We start from the raw sequence: 19,218 nt of genomic DNA, 5'->3' as shown, positions 1-19,218 counted from the left end.
CAATATTTTTTTAAATTTTCGACCGCAACAACCTTGAGCATTGGACCCTCTAGCTTAAGAAAGTCAAAAATATTAGTTATATGACAAATATTGATAGAATTGAAATATATTATATGATATTGAGTGTGTGATATCACAAGTCATCATCTACATAATTAATGAGCGTGTCTCTCAAATTTTGTAAGCAGCACTCCATCCTGCAGTATAAATGAGTTCAACTTATCGAATATTGGAGCTCGGACATGTCGTGGTTGCTCACACTCATATTTATCGGTAGAACAACACACATGACATTTAATGACACTTGTGCCGTTCTATTGATTTCTACAATATTTTGCTTTTTTTTTTTACCGCAGTGTCCTTGAGCATTGGACCTTCTAGCTTAAGAAAGTAAAAAATATTAGTTATGTAACAAATATCGATAGAATTGACAAAGATTAACATCGCAAGTCATGATCTACATTCGTTATAAAATATAATTAACGAGCGTATCTCTCAAATTGTGTAAACAACACGTCCATCTTGCAACATAAATGAGTTCAACTTGCCGAATATTGGGGTTCGGACGAGTCATGGCTGTTAATACTCATATTTATCGACAGAATAGCACACGTGACGTTTAACGGCACTTGTGCCATTTTGTTAATTTCTACAATATTTTTGTTTCTTTTCCACTACAACCCTTGAGCATTGGACCCTCTAACTTAAAAAAGTCAAAAATATTAGTTATGTGACAAATGATCGATAGAATTGACACAGATTGTATGATATTGAGTGGGTGACATCGCAAGTGATCTACATTCGTTAGAAAATATAATTAATGAGCGTATCTTTCAAATTGTGTAAGCGACACGTCCATCTACAACATAAATGAGTTCAATTTATTGAATATCGCAGCTCGAAAGGATAGTGGCTGCTCATACTCGTATTTATCAACAGAACGGCACACGTGACGTTTAATGACACTTGCGTCGTTCTGTAGATTTCTCCAATATTTTGCTTATTTTCCACTGCAACGATCTTGAGCATTGACCTCCTAACTTAAGAAAGTCAAAAATGTTGATTATGTGACCAATAACAATAGAATTGACAAAAATTATATGGTATCAAGTTGGTGAAATCATAACTTATTATCTACATTAATTAGAAAACATAACTAATGAGCATATCTCTCAAATTTTGTAAACGGTATGTCCATCTTGCAATATAAATGAGTTCAGCTTATCAAATATCAAGGCTTGGACGGGTCTTGGCTGCTCATATTCATGTTTATAAACAGAACGACATACGTGATGTTTAACGGCATTTATGACGTTCTCAAGAACAAATTTTTGTATTAATCCGTTAGAAAATATAATTAATAAGCACATCTCACAACTTTTGTAAACAGAACGCCCATCTTTCAAATTAAATGAGTTCAATTTATTGGTTCTCGAGGCATGAATGGGTCGTGGTTGCATATACTTTTGTTTATAGGCAAAACGACACAAATGTCGTTTAACGGCTCTTGTGTCGTTCTGTTGATTTCTCAAATATTTTGCTTATTTTTCAATGCAACAATCTCAAACCTTGGATCCTCTAACTTAAAAAGTCAGAAAGGTTGATCACGTGACAAAAGAATGGTTGAATTGACATAGGTTATATGATATCAAGTTGATGAAATCACAAGTCATTGTATTGATTCGTTAGAAAATATAATTAATGAGCAGATCTCACATTTTTGTAAACGGAACGCCCATCTTTTAACTTAAATGAGTTCAATTTATTGGTTCTCAAGAAATGGATGGGTCGTGACAGCGTATACTTGTGTTTATAGATAGAACGACAGAAGTGTTTTTTAACGGCTCTTGTGCCGTTATGTTGATATCTCAAATATTTTGCTAATTTTCTAAATCAGCAATCTCAAACTTTGGATCCCCTAACTTAAGAAAGTTAGAAAAGTTGATTATGTGACAAAAAAAGGTCGAATTGACATAGGTTATACGATATCGAGTTGGTGAAATCATAAGCCATTGAATTAATTTGTAAAAAATATAATTAACGAGCACATCTCTCAACTTTTGTAAACAGCATGCCCATCTTTCAGCTGAAATTAGTTCAACTTATTGGTTTTTGGGGGTATGAATGAGTGATGAGTGAATTTCACTCATTGATTTAATGTCTCTTAAACTTGAAATATTTGGTTGTTTTCGAGAAATTTAGAATGTTTTGATGCGCGTATTTGTGTTGTTTTATAGGTGAACAAATTTGGTGAAATGGTGAGTTTGAAGGGTGGAAAAGAGTCATATTTACATAGAGGTGAATGGACAAAAAGAAGTATCAAGATGCACGTAAAAGACGATGGAAGAAAGAAGGAAGAAAACCAACTAAAAAACTTGCCACAGCGTCTAGGCGCTACAGTTGCAGCGCCTAGGCACCACAAAGAAAGCAGAAACTCAGCGCCAAGGCGCTGTACACGCACAAAGGAAGCAGGAACTCAACGCCTAGGCGCTGCACACGCTGAAACAAGACAGAAACTCAGCGCCTAGGCGCCACTTTTGTAGCGCCCAAGCGCTGCATGCCGAGAAAGGAAAAACGTGATTTTTCCAAATATTTTCGACCCGGCCCAACTCCAACTCATAATGCAAATTAAAGAGATTATAAATACATATTTACAAACCTAAGAAAGGGGGTTGGACAGCTGAAGAAGGAGAGGCAAAGAGATACACTAATTGAGAGAAGAATCACCGGATTTGGAGAAGGAATCAAGCTGCAAACTGAGTTTTTCTTATCTTTCTCTTCTCCATGCGATTTAATTTATATTTTATTGTGTTCTTCTTCTCAATAATGAACTAATTTATTAAATCTAGTGTTTGATGTAACCTATTTGAGACATGATTCAATTTCTTTATAGTATTTCCATTTAATTTTTCAGAATTGATTTGTGTTGTTCTTGTTTAATGCTTTCAGTTGCTTGATCACCAATTGAATGAATTGATGCTCTAGATTTAATGCTCGAGAGAGGGAAATTTAGGCATGATCTAAGAACAGTATAACCCAGATTTGTAGGTTTCGAGAGAAAGTGCGAATCTTTGAGGGTAAAACAAGAACCAAGTGCGTGATAATCTTTATATATTTAATTCAGAATAGAGGTATTGGGATTAAAATATAGAGATAGGTTCTATTTGACGCTCGAGAGGGGGAAATAGAATTAATTTAGGATTCTTGCCTATGAATTCGGGAAATAGTTGATGGAAATATCTATAGGGATTGAGAATTATGTCGAGAATACGGTGAAATCACTCCTTAGACATTACGTGATTTTGATTTAATCTTTAGAAATTGCCTCACTTTTATTGCATTATTTAATTTATTGACATTAGTTTAGTATTCAAATATCAATTTAACACCCAATTGTCTAGATAAAGTAAACGCGGACACAATTATAGTACTCAGTGGAAGTCGAATGTCAATCCTTGTGGGTTCGACACTTTTCTATTCTTTAATATACTACAAAACATGACACCGTGCGCTTGCGGTATAAAATCACGTTATATAAAATGCGTGGCAATGAGTCATGGTTGCGTATACTCATATTTATAGACGAAACGACAAAAGTAACATTTAATGGCACTTGTGCCGTTCTAATGATTTCTTTGATATTTTACATCTTTTTCATCGCAACGACCTCAAACATTGAACCCCCTAACTTAAAAAAATTAGAAATGTTGATCATGTGACAAATAACAGGAAAATTCATATAGATTATATGATATAGAGTTGGAGAAATCACAAGTCATTATTTTCATTTGTTAGAAAATATAATTATTGAGCACATCTCCCAAACTTTGTACACGACGTGTCCATCTCGCAACTGAAATAAGTTCAAACCATCGATTATCGAGGATAGAACGGGTCATGGCGGCTCATATTAGTGCTTAAAGACATAACGACACAAGTGACGTTTAACGGTACTTGTGCCGTTCCGATGATTTTTTCGATATTTTGCATCTTTTTCAATACAACGACTTCAAGTATTAGAACCCCTAATTTAAGAAAGTCAGAAATGTTAACCATGTGACAAATAACGGTAGAATTCATATAGATTACACGATATAGAGTTGGAGAAATCACAAGACGCTATCTACATTCGTTAGAAAATATAATTAATGAGCACATCTCTCAAACTTTGTACACGACGTGTCCATCTCGCAACTTAAATTAGTTCAAATCATAGATTATAGAGGATAGGACGGGTCGTAGCGACTCATATTAGTGTTTAAACAGAACGACACACGTGACGTTTATCGGCACTTGTGTCATTCCGATGATTTTTCCGATATTTTACATATTTTCCACTACAATGACTTCAAGTATTAGACCCTCTAACTTAAGAAAATAAAAAATGTTGACCATGTGACAAATAACGGTAGAATTCACATAGATTATATGATGTAGAGTTGGAAAATCACAAGTCATTATCTACATTCATTAAAAAATATAATTAATGAGCACATCTCTCAAATTTTGTACACGATGTGTTCATCTCGCAACTAAAATGAGTTCAAATCATCGATTATCGAGGATAGGACGGATCGTGACGGCTCATATTAGTGTTTAAAAACAGAACGACACAAGTAACATTTAACGGCACTTGTGTTGTTCCAATGATTTTTCCAATATTTTGCATCTTTTCCACTCACTACAATGACCTCAAGTATTAGAACCCTTAACTTAAGAAAATAAAAAATGTTGATCATGTGATAATAACGATAGAATTCACATAGATTATACGATGTAGAGTTGGAGAAATCACAATTCGTTCTCTACATTCGTTAGAATATACAATTAATGAGCACATTTTTCAAACTTTGTACACGATGTGTCCATCTTGCAACTTAAATTAGTTCAAATCATCAATTATCGGGGATCGGAGGAGTCGTGGCGACTCATACTAGTATTTGAACGACACAAGCGACGTTTAACGACACTTGTGTCGTTCCAATGAATGTGTCATGACTTTATATAGTCATGCTTATCAACAGAACATCACAAGTGTCGTTTTCTTTATAGTAACGACACTTGTGCCGTTCTCATGAACAAATTATATTTCGATAACAGCACTTTGTGTCATCTTTTAGAACTTTTCACTCAATAACGGCACAAGTGCCATTCGCAATGATCTTTGCATCCACTAAACGACACTTGTGCCGTTCTTTTAGAACTTTTCATCCCAGTAACAACACAAGTGTCGTTCTCAATGGCCTTTCATCCTCAAGCACTGGATATCTAAAGTATGCAAAAAAAAGTAGATCATGTGACAAAAGAACAATTGAAATGACATAGATTATTTGATATAAAGTTGATGAAGGCATGAGTAATTCTCTTATTTTCAACAAAATACGAGTAACGAGCATATCTTTCAATTTTTTTTAAAATGTCATATCCACCTTACAACTTAAATGAGTTCAACTTATTATTTCTCGAGGCACAGAAGGGTCGCGACTGCTTAAACTCTTATTCATAGATAGAATGGCACAAGTGCCGTTTTATTATTAATAACGACACTTGAGCTATTTTGTTGATTTCTCCTTTATTTTCGTTTGTTTTCAATGCAACAACCTTAAAATTGAACACTCTAAGTTGTGTCATTCTCATAATAATAATAGAAGTTTATATTTGGGTAATGTCACTTGTGCGGTTCTCTTAGAATTTTTTATTTCAGTAATAGCACAAGTGTCATTCTCAAGGAACGTGTTAGTGGAAATAAGGGAAACATGCTGATGCTAAAATATGGAGTATTGAACTAAGTTAACCCATTTGCTTGTAACGACATTTGTTCCATTCTCATAGATACTTATATAAGTCCAACAATGACACTTGTGTTGTTTTAGTAAAAATTTATAATTCATCCAATGTCACTTGTTCTCATGTACGTTTATAAGTCTAAAAATGACACTTATGCCTTTTTCTTGAGACATGACATAATAAAGATACACACTAATATTTAACAAAAGACAAACATATCCTATAGAAAAAATCCATCTCCTGGAATAAAGTTATCCTATGGATATGCACATTTTCAAATATAGTCTACAACTTTTTTACATTCTCCAAAACATCAAAATCCTCAAATTCGAGTAAAAAATATATATACCTTGAAACAAAATAATTTTGAGGGGTCCTGTAAAACGCTAATCCTAAGCTCTAGTTACACTAGAATCATACCCTCCACCACTATAATTGCCATTATTTCAACCACTACCACTATACTAATATGTGCTTTCCCCACTCCGAATATAAGAGTTATCACTTTTAAAATCACGACCACCAAAATGCCCACACCACATCTACTTTTACCTCCATATGGAGCTCGACTTGTAAATCAAATTAGCCAATGGGTACCTCCTGATTGGTTTATCAAATCAGTTGGTGGCTTTGTTGATAACGTGAGCAATGTAGGGAACATTAAGGCCACGAGCCGCCATATCTGTTGCACCCAAAATTAGTGTGTTTCTACTTTTAAACGATTTCAAGGCTAGTTCTCTTTCTGGAACAACAGGTAAATCAAAGTCAAATCAAATAATAATCAATGTAGGATTAGTGATACAACGTTTACACAACTAAAGAATAAAATGATTCAATGAAGTTAAAGGGATACACAACATTTTAAATTGCCAACTTATATACATTATTTAGTAGGTCAAGTTCCAATCTATAAATAAGGGTACTGTAGTAAGAATAGCAAAAAAAAATATGAAAAAATTATGAAATTAACAAGTGTAAAGTTTAATAATGGGACTCACATAAAATAGGAATTATAATAAAGCATAATATGAAAAAATTTACTAAAAATGCTGAATTACTTAAATCAAATTACTCATAATGCAACTCTCTAAGTTAAAGGCATATCAAAGACAAGCACATTTATGTATCACAATTTCGATTTATAGCAATGCTAATAAATAATTTTTTTTTGAACCCATGATCTTCAAAACCCCAAATGTATCAAAAATCTATCCATATTAAAAAAATTCAACTAAAACTAAACTAAATATACAAATAAATCATGAAATCATAAATAAAAAAATGCAATTTTTACACATTTTCATTATAAAACTACAATAGTGGAAACACAAAATAACAAAAGGGAAAAAAAGGAGAAAAATTTACCTTTTTAGTTGTTCTAGCTTGTACCAAAGAGATGATAAAGTAATGTGAAAAAAACTTGAATCAAAGAAAAAGTTTTTTGTAATATTGAAATATAGTGAAAATTAAGGTGAAGAAGATGAGTTTGGAATTCAGATTTGGGAATAGGGTTTCACAGTGAAAGTGAAGAAGAAGGTGAAATGAAAGAAGATGGGTGAATAATTTGATATAAATTGAAGGACAACTTTGTCATTTTTCCAATTAAAACATTTTAAATTTTTTTATTCTATTTCAATGTTAGTCAAAGGCTATTTGTCCAAACTCATTTGCTAACTGGGTCATTTGGCCAAATTCCCCATAAACAAATAATATCAAAAGTCCAAAATCCCCTCACCATGAAAAAGACCCAAATATCCATTTCAATCCATTCAAATTCCTCATTTCATTTCCAAATATCATCGACTTGCTATCCCTATAGTACTGTAAATTATTGTTATCCATTACTTCACCCATCTTCTTCAATATTTTGAGCATTTGAACAAGAATTTTGATTTTTATACCATCTACATTGAAATCTCTCATATTTGAAGAAAAAAGAAAGGTATTTTTAGAAATATTGTGTACATTGATACTTTTATTGTTGAATATAGTACGAAATTATACTTTAGTTGATTTTTTTTTTATATTTGGTGTATTTTGGCTGTTCGTAACTATTAGACGATAATAACACTCCAGTCGTTATCTGTAGTGTAGAATGACATTACAGTTGTTATCGTTCATGTAAAGTGACAGTAAAACAAAAAGGGTAATAGGTGTTTGAAAACTGGGCATAACCACATCATTTGTACGGATCATGTACCACTCAGCGAGAGATGTGAACGATGAAGACAAAATGACACATCTGTTAGTTTTGTGATTTATGATGTGATGCTTTTGTAATATTGAAAAATAATGTGGTGTTATGATGTCCTGCTTTTGTCATTTTGAAAAGAAAACTATTTACGATGTTTGGAATGATTGATTTTATCACTATCTTAGGATTGATGAAACTATAACGGCAGATATACTTTTATTTTGTTATTATAAAACAATACTGATATCGTTTTAAATATTTCACCTAAAAATTATAAAAATGATGTTCAAAAATTAAATATTATTGATTTAATAGCAACTAGTTTCAAAGTATATATGGTATCAATTATTCATTTCGTGTTTATATTTGTGCCGTTTTTAACAATAACGACACTTGTGCTGTTTTCTTTTTTCATGTTGATTAAGTAACGAGCATATCTCTCAAATTTTGTAAATATCATGTTCATTTTACAATTTCAATGAGTTTAAATTATCGATTATTAGAACTCGAACGGGTCATGGGTACTCATACTCCTGTTTATAAACAGAATGATACATGTGTCGTTTAATAGCATCTTTGTCGTTATGTTGATTTCTCTATTATTTTGCTCATTTGTTATCGAAATGACATCAAGCATTGGACTCCCTAACTTAAGAAATTCGAAAATATTAGTTATGTGACAAATATTGATAGAATTGACATAGATTGTATAATATCAAGTTGGAGAAATCAAAAGACATTATCTACATTTGTTAGAAAATATAATTAATGAGTATCTTTCAAATTTTGTAAATGATATACTCATCTTGCAACTAAAATGAGTTCAACTTATTGATTATCGATGTTTGAATAGGTCGTGGATACTCATATTCATTTTTATTGACAGAACGACACACGTTTTGTTTAACGACACTTTTGTCGTTATATCGATTTCTCTAATAATTTGCTTCGTTTTTACTGCAACAATTTCAAACATTAGAATTCCCAACTTAAGAAAGTCAGAGATGTTAGTTATGTGACAAATATTTTTAGAATTGACATAAATGGTATGATATCGAATTGAAAAAATCACAAGGCATAATCAATATTCGTTAGAAAATATAATTAAGTAGCATATCTCTCAAATTTTGTAAACGTCATGTCCATCTCACAATTTAACTTAGTTCAATTTATCGATTATCGAGGCTCGAAAGGATCGTAGGTGCTCAGTAGTGTTTATAAGCAGAACGACACATGTATTGTTTAACGACACTTTTGTCGTTATGTTGATTTCTCCAATATTTGACTTTGTTTTCACCACAGCAACTTCAAGCATTGCACTTCCCAACTTAAGAAAGCCGAAAAGTTTAGTTATGTAACAAATATTAGTAAAATTGACGTAGATTGTATGATATTGAGTTGGATAAATCACAAGGCATTATCTACATTTGTTAGAAAATATAATTAATGAGCACATCTCTCAAATTTTTTAAACGTCATGTCCATGTTGCAACTTAAATAAATTCAATTTATCGATTATCGGTACTCGAATGAACCGTGGGTGCTCATACTCGTGTTCATAAATAGAACGGCACATATGTTGTTTAATGGCACTTTTGTCATTACGTTGATTTCTCCAACATTTGACTTCGTTTTCACCATAACGACCTCAAGCATTGGATTCCCTAACTTAAAAAAGTCGAAAATGTTAGCTATGTGACAAATATTGGTAGAATTGACATAGATTGTATGATATCGAGTTAGAAAAATTACAAGGCATTATCTACATTCGTTAGAAAATATAATTAATGAGCATATCTCTCAAATTTTGTAAACGTCATGTCCATCTTACAACTTAAATAAATTCAACTAATCGATTGTCGATGCTTGAACGAGTTGTGGGTGATCATACTCGTGTTTATAAATAGAACGTTGAATGTGTTGTTTAACGGCACTTTTGTCGTTATGTTGATTTCTTCAATATTTTACTTCGTTTTCACCATAACGATCTCAAGCATTGAATTCCCTAACTTAAGAAAGTTGAAAAGGTTAGTTATGTGACAAATATTGGTAAAATTGACGTAAATTGTATGATATTGAGTTGGAGAAATCACAAGGCATTATCTACATTCGTTAAAAAATATAATTAATGAGCATATCTCTTAAGTTTTGTAAATATCATGTCCATCTTGCAACTTAAATGAATTCAATTTATCGATTTTCGATGCTCGAATGGGATATAGATGCTCATACTCGTGTTTATAAATAGAATGACACACGTGTTTTTTAACGGCACATTTGTTGTTATGTTGATTTCTCCAATATTTTACTTCGTTTTCATCATAACGACATCAAGCATTGGATTCTCTAACTTAAGAAACTCGAAAATGTTAGTTATATGACAAATATTAGTAGAATTGACATAAATTGTATGATATCAAGTTGGAGAAATCACAAAACATTATCTACATTCGTTAGAAAATATATTTAAGAGAATCTCTCAAATTTTGTAAATGCATGTTCATCTTGTAACTTAAATGAGCTCAGTTTATCGATTATTGATGCTCGGATAGGTTGTGGGTGCTCATACTCATATTTATAGATTAAACGGCTTGTGTCGTTATGATAATTTCTCCAATATTTTGCTTCTTTTTCACCGCAACGACATCGAGCATTGGACACCTTAACTTAAGAAAGTCAGAATGTTGATTATATGACAAATAACAGTAGAATTGGTAGGGATTATATGATATCAAGTTTGTGAAATCACAAGTAATTATCTTCATTAGTTAAAAAAATAATTAATTCACATATCTCTCAAATTTTGTAAACAGTACATCCATCTTGTAACTTAAATGAGTTCAGCTCATCCATTATTGGGACTCGGATGGATCGTGGCTGCTTATACTCTTGCTTATAGATAGAACGACACTTGTGCCGTTATGATGATTTCTCCAATATTTTGTTTTTTTTTCCACCGTAACAATCTCAACAATTGGACCCCCGAACTTCAAAAAGTTCAAAATATTAATTATGTAATAAATATCAGTAGAATTGATATAGGTTATATGATATCGAGTCGGTGACATCACAAGTCATGATCTATATTTGTTAATAAATATAATTAAGGAGCATATTTTTCAAATCTCATAAATGGTATGTCCATCTTGCCATATAAATGAGTTCAACTTATCGATTATCGAGATTCGGAAGGTTCGTGCTTGTTTATACTTTTGTTTATAGAGAGAACGACACAAGTGTCGTCTAATGGCACTTATGTCGTTCGGTTGATTTTTTCAATACTTTGCTTCATTTTCACCACAACGACCACACGTATAGGGTGCCCTAACTTCTCTTGTGTTGTCCTCATGAATGAGTTTTTGTATTGTTAAAAAGTCACTTGAGCAATTGAAATGAGCAAATCTCTCAACTTTTAGAGACGATATGCCCATTTGCAACTGAAATGAGTATAACTTATTGATTCTCGGGGCATGGATGGATCGTAGCTATGTATACTCGTGTTTATAGGCTGAACGACACAAGTGTCGTTTAGCAGCTTTTGTGCCGTACTGTTGATTTTTCAAATATTTTGCTTCTTTTCCAACTCAACGATCTCAAACATTGAATCCTATAACTTAAGAAAGTAAAAAAGGTTGATCATGTGATAAATAGTTGAATTGATATAGATTATATAATATTGAGTTTTGTAAAATCACAAGTCAATGTATTGATATGTTATAAATATAATTAATGAGCACATCTCTCAACTTTTGTAAATGACATATACATCTTGCAATTGAAAGGAATTTAACTTATTGGTTTTCGAGATTTGGATGGGTTGTGGCTGCTTATACTCGTGTTTATAGACAAAACGGTACAAGTGACGTTCTCTTTACAAGTACGGCACAAACGACGTTCTCCTGGATAAGCTATATTTCTATAACGGCACTTGTGTCGTTCTTTTAAAACTTTTCATTTCAGTAACGACACAAGTGACGTTCTTAATAACACTTTCATTATCTAAACAGCATTTGTGCCATTCTCTTAGAACTTTTCATCTCAATAACGATAAAGTGTCGTTCTCAATGACCTCTCATCCTCAAGCATTGGATCTCTAAAGTACACATGAAAAGTAGATCGCGCAGCAAAGAACGGTTGAAAAAACATAGATTATTTGACATAAAGTTGATGAAAGCACAAGTGATTCTATTATTTTCAAAAAAATACAAGCAATGAGCATATTTCTCAATTCTTTTTAAATGTCATGTCAACCTTATAACTTAAATGAGTTCAACTTATTATTTCTCAAGGTATGGAAGAATTGTTGATACTGAAACTCGTGTTCATAGATAGAACGACGCAAGTGTCATTTTATAATCAGTAATGTCATTGGAGCTATTCTATTGATTTCTCCATTATTTTTATTTGTTTCCAACGCAACGATCTTCAGAATTGGACATCCTAAGTTGTTCCATTTTCATTTAACTTAAAAGAGATTAACAAAAATGTATGAAAAATCAACAAAACAACACAAATGTCGTTATTAATATGAAAACGACCATTGTGTCATTATAGGATTGTTTGAGCCCCCTCTCTTTTTCTTTTTCTTTTTTTAATAAGAATTTTCTAATAGTGTTTTGATGGAGAATGTGTAGCTAAAAAAAAAAAAAAAAATTTCAGTTTGCGTATATATTATTTTAACGGTACAAGTGACGTTCTCTTTACAAGTACGGCACAAATGACGTTCTCCTGGATAAGCTATATTTCTATAACGGCACTTGTGTCGTTCTTTTAAAACTTTTCATTTCAGTAACGACACAAGTGCCGTTCTTAATAACACTTTCATTCTCTAAACAGCATTTGTGCCATTCTCTTAGAACTTTTCATCTCAATAACGATAAAGTGTCGTTCTCAATGACCTCTCATCCTCAAGCATTGGATCTCTAAAGTACACATGAAAAGTAGATCGCGCAACAAAGAACGGTTGAAAAAACATAGATTATTTGACATAAAGTTGATGAAAGCACAAGTGATTCTATTATTTTCAAAAAAATACAAGTAATGAGCATATTTCTCAATTCTTTTTAAATGTCATGTCAACCTTATAACTTAAATGAGTTCAACTTATTATTTCTCAAGGTATGGAAGAATTGTTGATACTGAAACTCGTGTTCATAGATAGAACGACGCAAGTGTCATTTTATAATCAGTAATGTCATTGGAGCTATTCTATTGATTTCTCCATTATTTTTATTTGTTTCCAACGCAACGATCTTTAGAATTGGACATCCTAAGTTGTTCCATTTTCATTTAACTTAAAAGAGATTAACAAAAATGTATGAAAAATCAACAAAACAGCACAAATGTCGTTATTAATATGAAAACGACCATTGTGTCATTATAGGGTTGTTTGAGCCCCCTTTCTTTTTCTTTTTCTTTTTTTTAATAAGAATTTTCGAATAGTGTTTTGATGGAGAATGTGTAGCTAAAAAAATAAGAAAAAATTTTCAGTTTGCGTATAATATTATTTTATTGAAGAACGTACGATTAAAATGAGATCAAATTACTGTTTAATAATTCATTTTGATGAAAAATGAGACTCAAACAAGGGTTATATGTGTAAACACGAGTAAAAGTAATTACGTCTTATCTATGCCTCAGGAGTCAATAGTGGAACTCATTTACGTTATTTATGATATTGTCAAACTTTCTATGTTTTATATGTTAGGGAGTTCATTATTAAATATTGTTTTGTTTAAAAAATCGGATATAGGTGAATTTTAGGATATAGGTGAATTTCAGAACGTTGTCACTGGACATGAAAACGACAATTATATTGTTACTTGTATAAATACGAGTATAAGCAGTCACGATCTATTTGTTTCCTGAAAAATAATGAGCAGTACTTATTTATATTGTAATATGTACATGAAAGGTACAAAAATTGATAGATATGTTTATTAATTTAATCGACATATATAATTGTGATGACTTATAATTTCACCATCTCAATACTATAAAAGTTATGTCATTTCAATCGTTCTTTATGACTAGTGAATCTTTTTATAATATATACTTTAGTAAGTCCACTATTAGAGTCATTTTATTGAAAAAAATCAAACTACAGCAAATAATCACTGTAGTGTCGTTTACTTTACAGATAACGGTTGGAGTGGTGTTCTATATTTCATATAATAGTTGGAGTATTATTACATCCAATGATTGTAGAAAACACAAAAAGCACACTAAATACGAAAATAATACCAACTAAATATTATTTAATACTATATTTAATAATAAAAATACAACATAAATGCTATTTTTAAGAGTGTCTTTCTCCTTTCTTTAAATATAAATGATATGATAACCCAATCTTGTTCAAATACTAAAAAAATACCCAAAATAAGTGAGAATATAATAAAAAACATAATTTTAAGATAGCAAGAATGATGTTTGAAAAGAAGAAAATATGTTATTTTAATTTTGAAGACTTAACATTGAAGAAGATGAAAGGGAAAGAAGACGTTATTTTCACTAAAAAAAAAAAAGAAAAGAAATTAGGAAGTTGGAGAAGAAATGAAAAAATTGAAAGATATTAAATTTACAGCTAAAGGATAATTTTATCATTTTGCTAGCTAAAATATTTTACAATTTTTTATTTATTTTTATTATTGGTCAAAGGCATTTAACCAAGGTTAAATACATTATCAAGTTAGGCTAATGACCAAATTCCCCTTATATATTCACTCAGTTCCCCTGTTCTCTAGTCGATTACACGCTCAGGCGCTCACATTCAATTCTACATCTATAATAATCAGTAGAGAGGCGGTGAAGTTAGAAATAAATCAAATCAGAAAATGGCGACCGGGCGAGTAGATCTAGACGGGAATCCAATTAAGCCAATTACGATATGCATGATTGGAGCCGGAGGTTTCATTGGCTCGCACCTCTGTGAGAAGCTCATGACGGAGACGCCGCACAAGGTGCTGGCGGTGGATGTGTACAGTGACAAGATCAAGCACCTGTTGGAGCACTCGGGCTCGGGCTCACCACCTTGGGCCGATCGCATCCAGTTCCACCGACTCAACATCAAGAACGACCCACGACTCGAAGGCCTCATCAAGATGGCGGATCTTGTAACGTTCTTTGATTCCTTGTCATTTCTTCACCTCTTCTTTGATATATTCTCGTGGCATTCTGGCTTTGTGTTGTGGTGGTCGGATCTGCATTGCGATTGCTTTGGAAATTTGGATTTTCAATTTTTTTGTGTGGTGTTGAGCTATTCTAGGAAAATGCTTAATTTTAGTTTCTGTGATTGCTGTTTTAGTATATTCTCGTACTGGATTTAATTCTGAATTCCAAGTTTATCTGGATCTATGCTGGATACGCGCATCTGAAATTCTGTGTTATCACGTCGGAGAGTATAACTGTATATTGATTTATTGAGATGTGCTGCGGTGAACTTTTATATTCATTTAAAGCTGTGAAAGTACTGTATTTGTTCTATATTATACGCGGATTGTTTATAATACACTGAATTCGACTTGGATTGAGTTGCATACTATTTCTTGCAATGTAGACAATCAATCTTGCTGCAATTTGCACTCCAGCTGATTACAACACGCGTCCCCTTGACACAATTTACAGCAACTTCATCGATGCTCTTCCCGTGGTAAGTGCCTCGTGTCACATTTGTTGTTCATTTGAAAGATTCAATTAGTTTTACTTGCTGGCCGAAGTGAAGTTGGTTTGTAATGTGATTGCTTTTTCTGGATTTAGGTCAAGTACTGTTCTGAAAACAGCAAACGTCTCATACACTTCTCTACTTGTGAAGTTTATGGGAAAACCATTGGGTGCTTTTTACCCAAAGCTAGTCCATTACGGCAGGTAAGCCTTTGGCGTTTCTGGAATTAAAAATTCCTGCCTCTTCTTTAGAAAAAAATTATATAAATACATATAAGAAATCTTTATTCCCATATTCTATGTTGAGATTGTTGTGACAAGAAAATTGACGTACCACAAAATATAGGATCTATTGAACGATCTCTCAGTGAGTGGTCTCTGCACTGATTCTTTGATCTATAACTTCATTGAAATGTTCAAAGCAATTGTGATTGTCTATTGGTGAATTCTTGACCTCTTGTTCCCATGAATTAAATTTTTTGGCTGGTAAGAGTCCATCTGCTCCTGTGGAGTTGTGACCTTTTCAGAACCAAATATTTTCCCAACAGTGGAGTATAATCCCTTTTGCTCTTGGCATGAGAATAAGTCCTTGTCACATAAATGTCAAAACCGATCTTTTTCAAATACTAGTGCATTGGGATTTTAATTGAACTAATAACTCGTATGCACCATTCACAGTATTTAAAAGAAAACATGCAAATTTTTAATAGTGAGGATTAATTGAAACACACATATACTTCAGGCAGTTTTGATTGCACCTATCTACTTATTTTTCTGCAATAAAGTTTAAAACATAAGTAATATGAATGTTTTCAGTGGATAATGCTTTGTAATTTGAAGATTCTATGCATCATAATGGTAGATAAGCATTGGAGGAGCAGGGTGTATTCATATGTTACTGGTGACTGTTTTTTTTATTTTTATTTTAAGCTTTAGTTATCAAACAAATAAATAATTATTGTTTGATTAAACTAACTCTGTACTTCATATTTAACGTAATTTTCAAGGACTAGACTTCTAGAGTGAAACATGACTTAAATTTTACTGAAAATATAGTACAGCCATAAAATGGATGGGAGCAAAATGACAAAGAAAGAGAAGGAAGTTGCGGAGAGCACAACTTGATTATGGAATTACTTTCTTCTCTGTTTTTATTCTCCTTCAAAATTTCTTGCAACAACTGTAGCACGTTTGATTGGAGACTGTTATTGAGACGCTGGAGTTGCTTTGCATCATGTTTTCTGCCTTCTGTTGGTTTGCAGTTGTTCCTGTTTGTCCATTGCCCAATAACTTCGTGTTAGCTGTCTTCAACTTCCTTTAAATTAATAGTTTGGGATTCTAGTAGGGACTATCACTATTTTGTTATATTATAAACCAAATCTCCATCCTGTAACTGAGTTTTGTTATCTTTCAAGTTATAGTCCACTGTACAATATTGACAAAAGTTAGTATTAATTTTTGTTGGACAATGCAAAACGTATTAGTCAATGGACAATAGGTTCTGCAAAGCGCATTTCATGGCAAAACTTTGGGCATTGTGTAACAGAGTTTGTGATCCAAAACTAAAAGTCTATTCTAGGATTAACAAGATTAAAAACAGAAGTTGATTTAAACTGGGTTTGAGTAGTTTTGATCGAGAGCGTGTTTGGGACTGCTTATCTTATCTTACAAATGGGTGGACCTACCTTCAAAATAAGCCAACATAAGCCAGACGATTGGAGCTTATCTTTAAGATAATCCAACTCAAACATGCTCTAACCAGGACTTTGATAGTTTGATTAGTATATTTTAGAAGTTTGCTTTGATTTAAGTTCTTAACTCTGTAAAAGGGAACCTAGAATTTTCAATTTGGACACAACATTTTATTGATTACAACTTACAGATGTATTGAATTTTTCCTCCTAAGTCTTCTCTCTTTTTCCGCCCTCTTCTGTCTTTTCTTTTCTCCCTCTTCCTTTCAAATTCTTCATCAGGTTGCCTCCTTGGGTCCTCAGGTGATTGATTATATTTACACCTCAGGTGATTGATTATACTTGGAACAGAAATATGTAATAGTAAACTTAAATTCTTCCCTTCATGAAAATAAAAAGGCTAATTGACCTGCTTATTATGGAAACTCTCTGAAAAAATGGGTGAACCATGACAAGCAATTTTTCTCCATTATTCAAATAAATTGTGCCATACCTTCATATCTGTTGATAACGGTCATAAGATAGGGTTTACGAATCAAACCATGGGAAATTGCTGATTGAAATATTATTTGAGCTTATAACTCCTCGATGGATACTATCAAGTAGGGTTTGCAAATCAAACCATGGGAAATTGCTGATTGAAATATTATTTGAGCTTATAACTCCTCGATGGATACTATCAAGTAGGGTTTGCAAATCAAACCATGGGAAATTGCTGATTGAAATATTATTTGAGCTTATAACTCCTCGATGGATACTATCAAGTAGGGTTTGCAAATCAAACCATGGGAAATTGCTGATTGAAATATTATTTGAGCTTATAACTCCTCGATGGATACTATCAAGTAGGGTTTGCAAATCAAACCATGGGAAATTGCTGATTGAAATATTATTTACGGCAATAAACTCCTTGATTGTAAGATCATACATCATGCTGTCTTGGTGCTTTTAGTTTTAAATTGGTGGATGCTTGTCGTTGCCTCCATCCATGTATCTGAGGGCTTTATTTGGTTTTAGAGGAGAGTTAGCTCCAGTCTGGAAGGGAAAAAGAAAAAGAATAAGAATCTGGGTGGCCTGCATTAAAGTGAAGAAGAATCCTTGGGACATGTGCAACTTATTTCAGTGCTGCTTTTCTGCAGTAAAGCTTTAGGTAGAACTGGAGCGATGCACTGTTTTCCTAGTGTTAGCCAGAGAGTGAGAAAGTTTACTTGATTATTGCCTCTATTATTGCATGCTTTGTTGCATATGATCGGATACTTCTTTACTCCGTTTTGCAAGATATACTGCAAGTGGAAATTTTAAGTTGATATTTGCTGTTCATGTCATGGTTAAAACATACTAGTTTTCTTCTAAGTGTCTTAACTTCCATGTTAGAGGATGCATGACCTTGGAGAATCAGTGTTGATTGAATCGTCACTGCAATGCCTGTAGATCTTGCTTTATTAATTTATTATCTGTTTACTGGGATTTGAAATATTATTTGAACATAGGTTTATATGATTTATATGGATTTTCTGTTTTTTATCTTATCCAATTTAAGAATGTTATTCATAACTAGAAATACGGCTTTACAAGATTCCAAATATTCTTGAGTAATTAGAGATTTTCTGCTGGAATCTTGAAATAAGTCATTGTATATAACTATTGAATTCACGAAACATTTGGACTAACTCTTCACATAAGAGTCTTCAATGATAGACGCCAAGTCTCTCCTCAGCACCCAGAAAGACACCATATGTAGTTTTGCCTTCATAATTTATTAGTATTGTACACGAGTCTCATGGTAAATTTCTTTGCTTGTGTTTTGACGATGCCTGCTTTTTATCTGGAGCATTTTACTGCACTATTCCGTGCCTTAACAGTTCTTTGATGCAGTTTTCTGCC

At 32.6% G+C, this 19,218-nt stretch overlaps 1 protein-coding gene across 1 annotated transcript; it reads left to right on the top strand.

Moving 5' to 3' along the window:
- The first annotated feature begins 14,711 nt into the window (after positions 1 to 14,711).
- On the top strand, positions 14,712 to 15,889 carry LOC111379919 (UDP-D-apiose/UDP-D-xylose synthase 2-like). The gene is made up of 3 exons (XM_023003365.1): positions 14,712 to 15,096; positions 15,540 to 15,632; positions 15,740 to 15,889. Exons 1-3 carry the CDS (start codon positions 14,818 to 14,820, stop codon positions 15,872 to 15,874), a joined length of 507 nt encoding a protein of 168 aa, XP_022859133.1. The 5' UTR covers positions 14,712 to 14,817; the 3' UTR covers positions 15,875 to 15,889.
- The last annotated feature ends 3,329 nt before the right edge of the window (positions 15,890 to 19,218 follow it).

This window comes from Olea europaea, unplaced genomic scaffold (assembly GCF_002742605.1).
Source record: "Olea europaea var. sylvestris unplaced genomic scaffold, O_europaea_v1 scaffold2062, whole genome shotgun sequence".
Classification (NCBI taxonomy): Eukaryota; Viridiplantae; Streptophyta; class Magnoliopsida; order Lamiales; family Oleaceae; genus Olea; species Olea europaea.
Note: the sequence above shows the minus strand (reverse complement) of the source record. Positions and strands in the feature narration are given on the sequence as shown.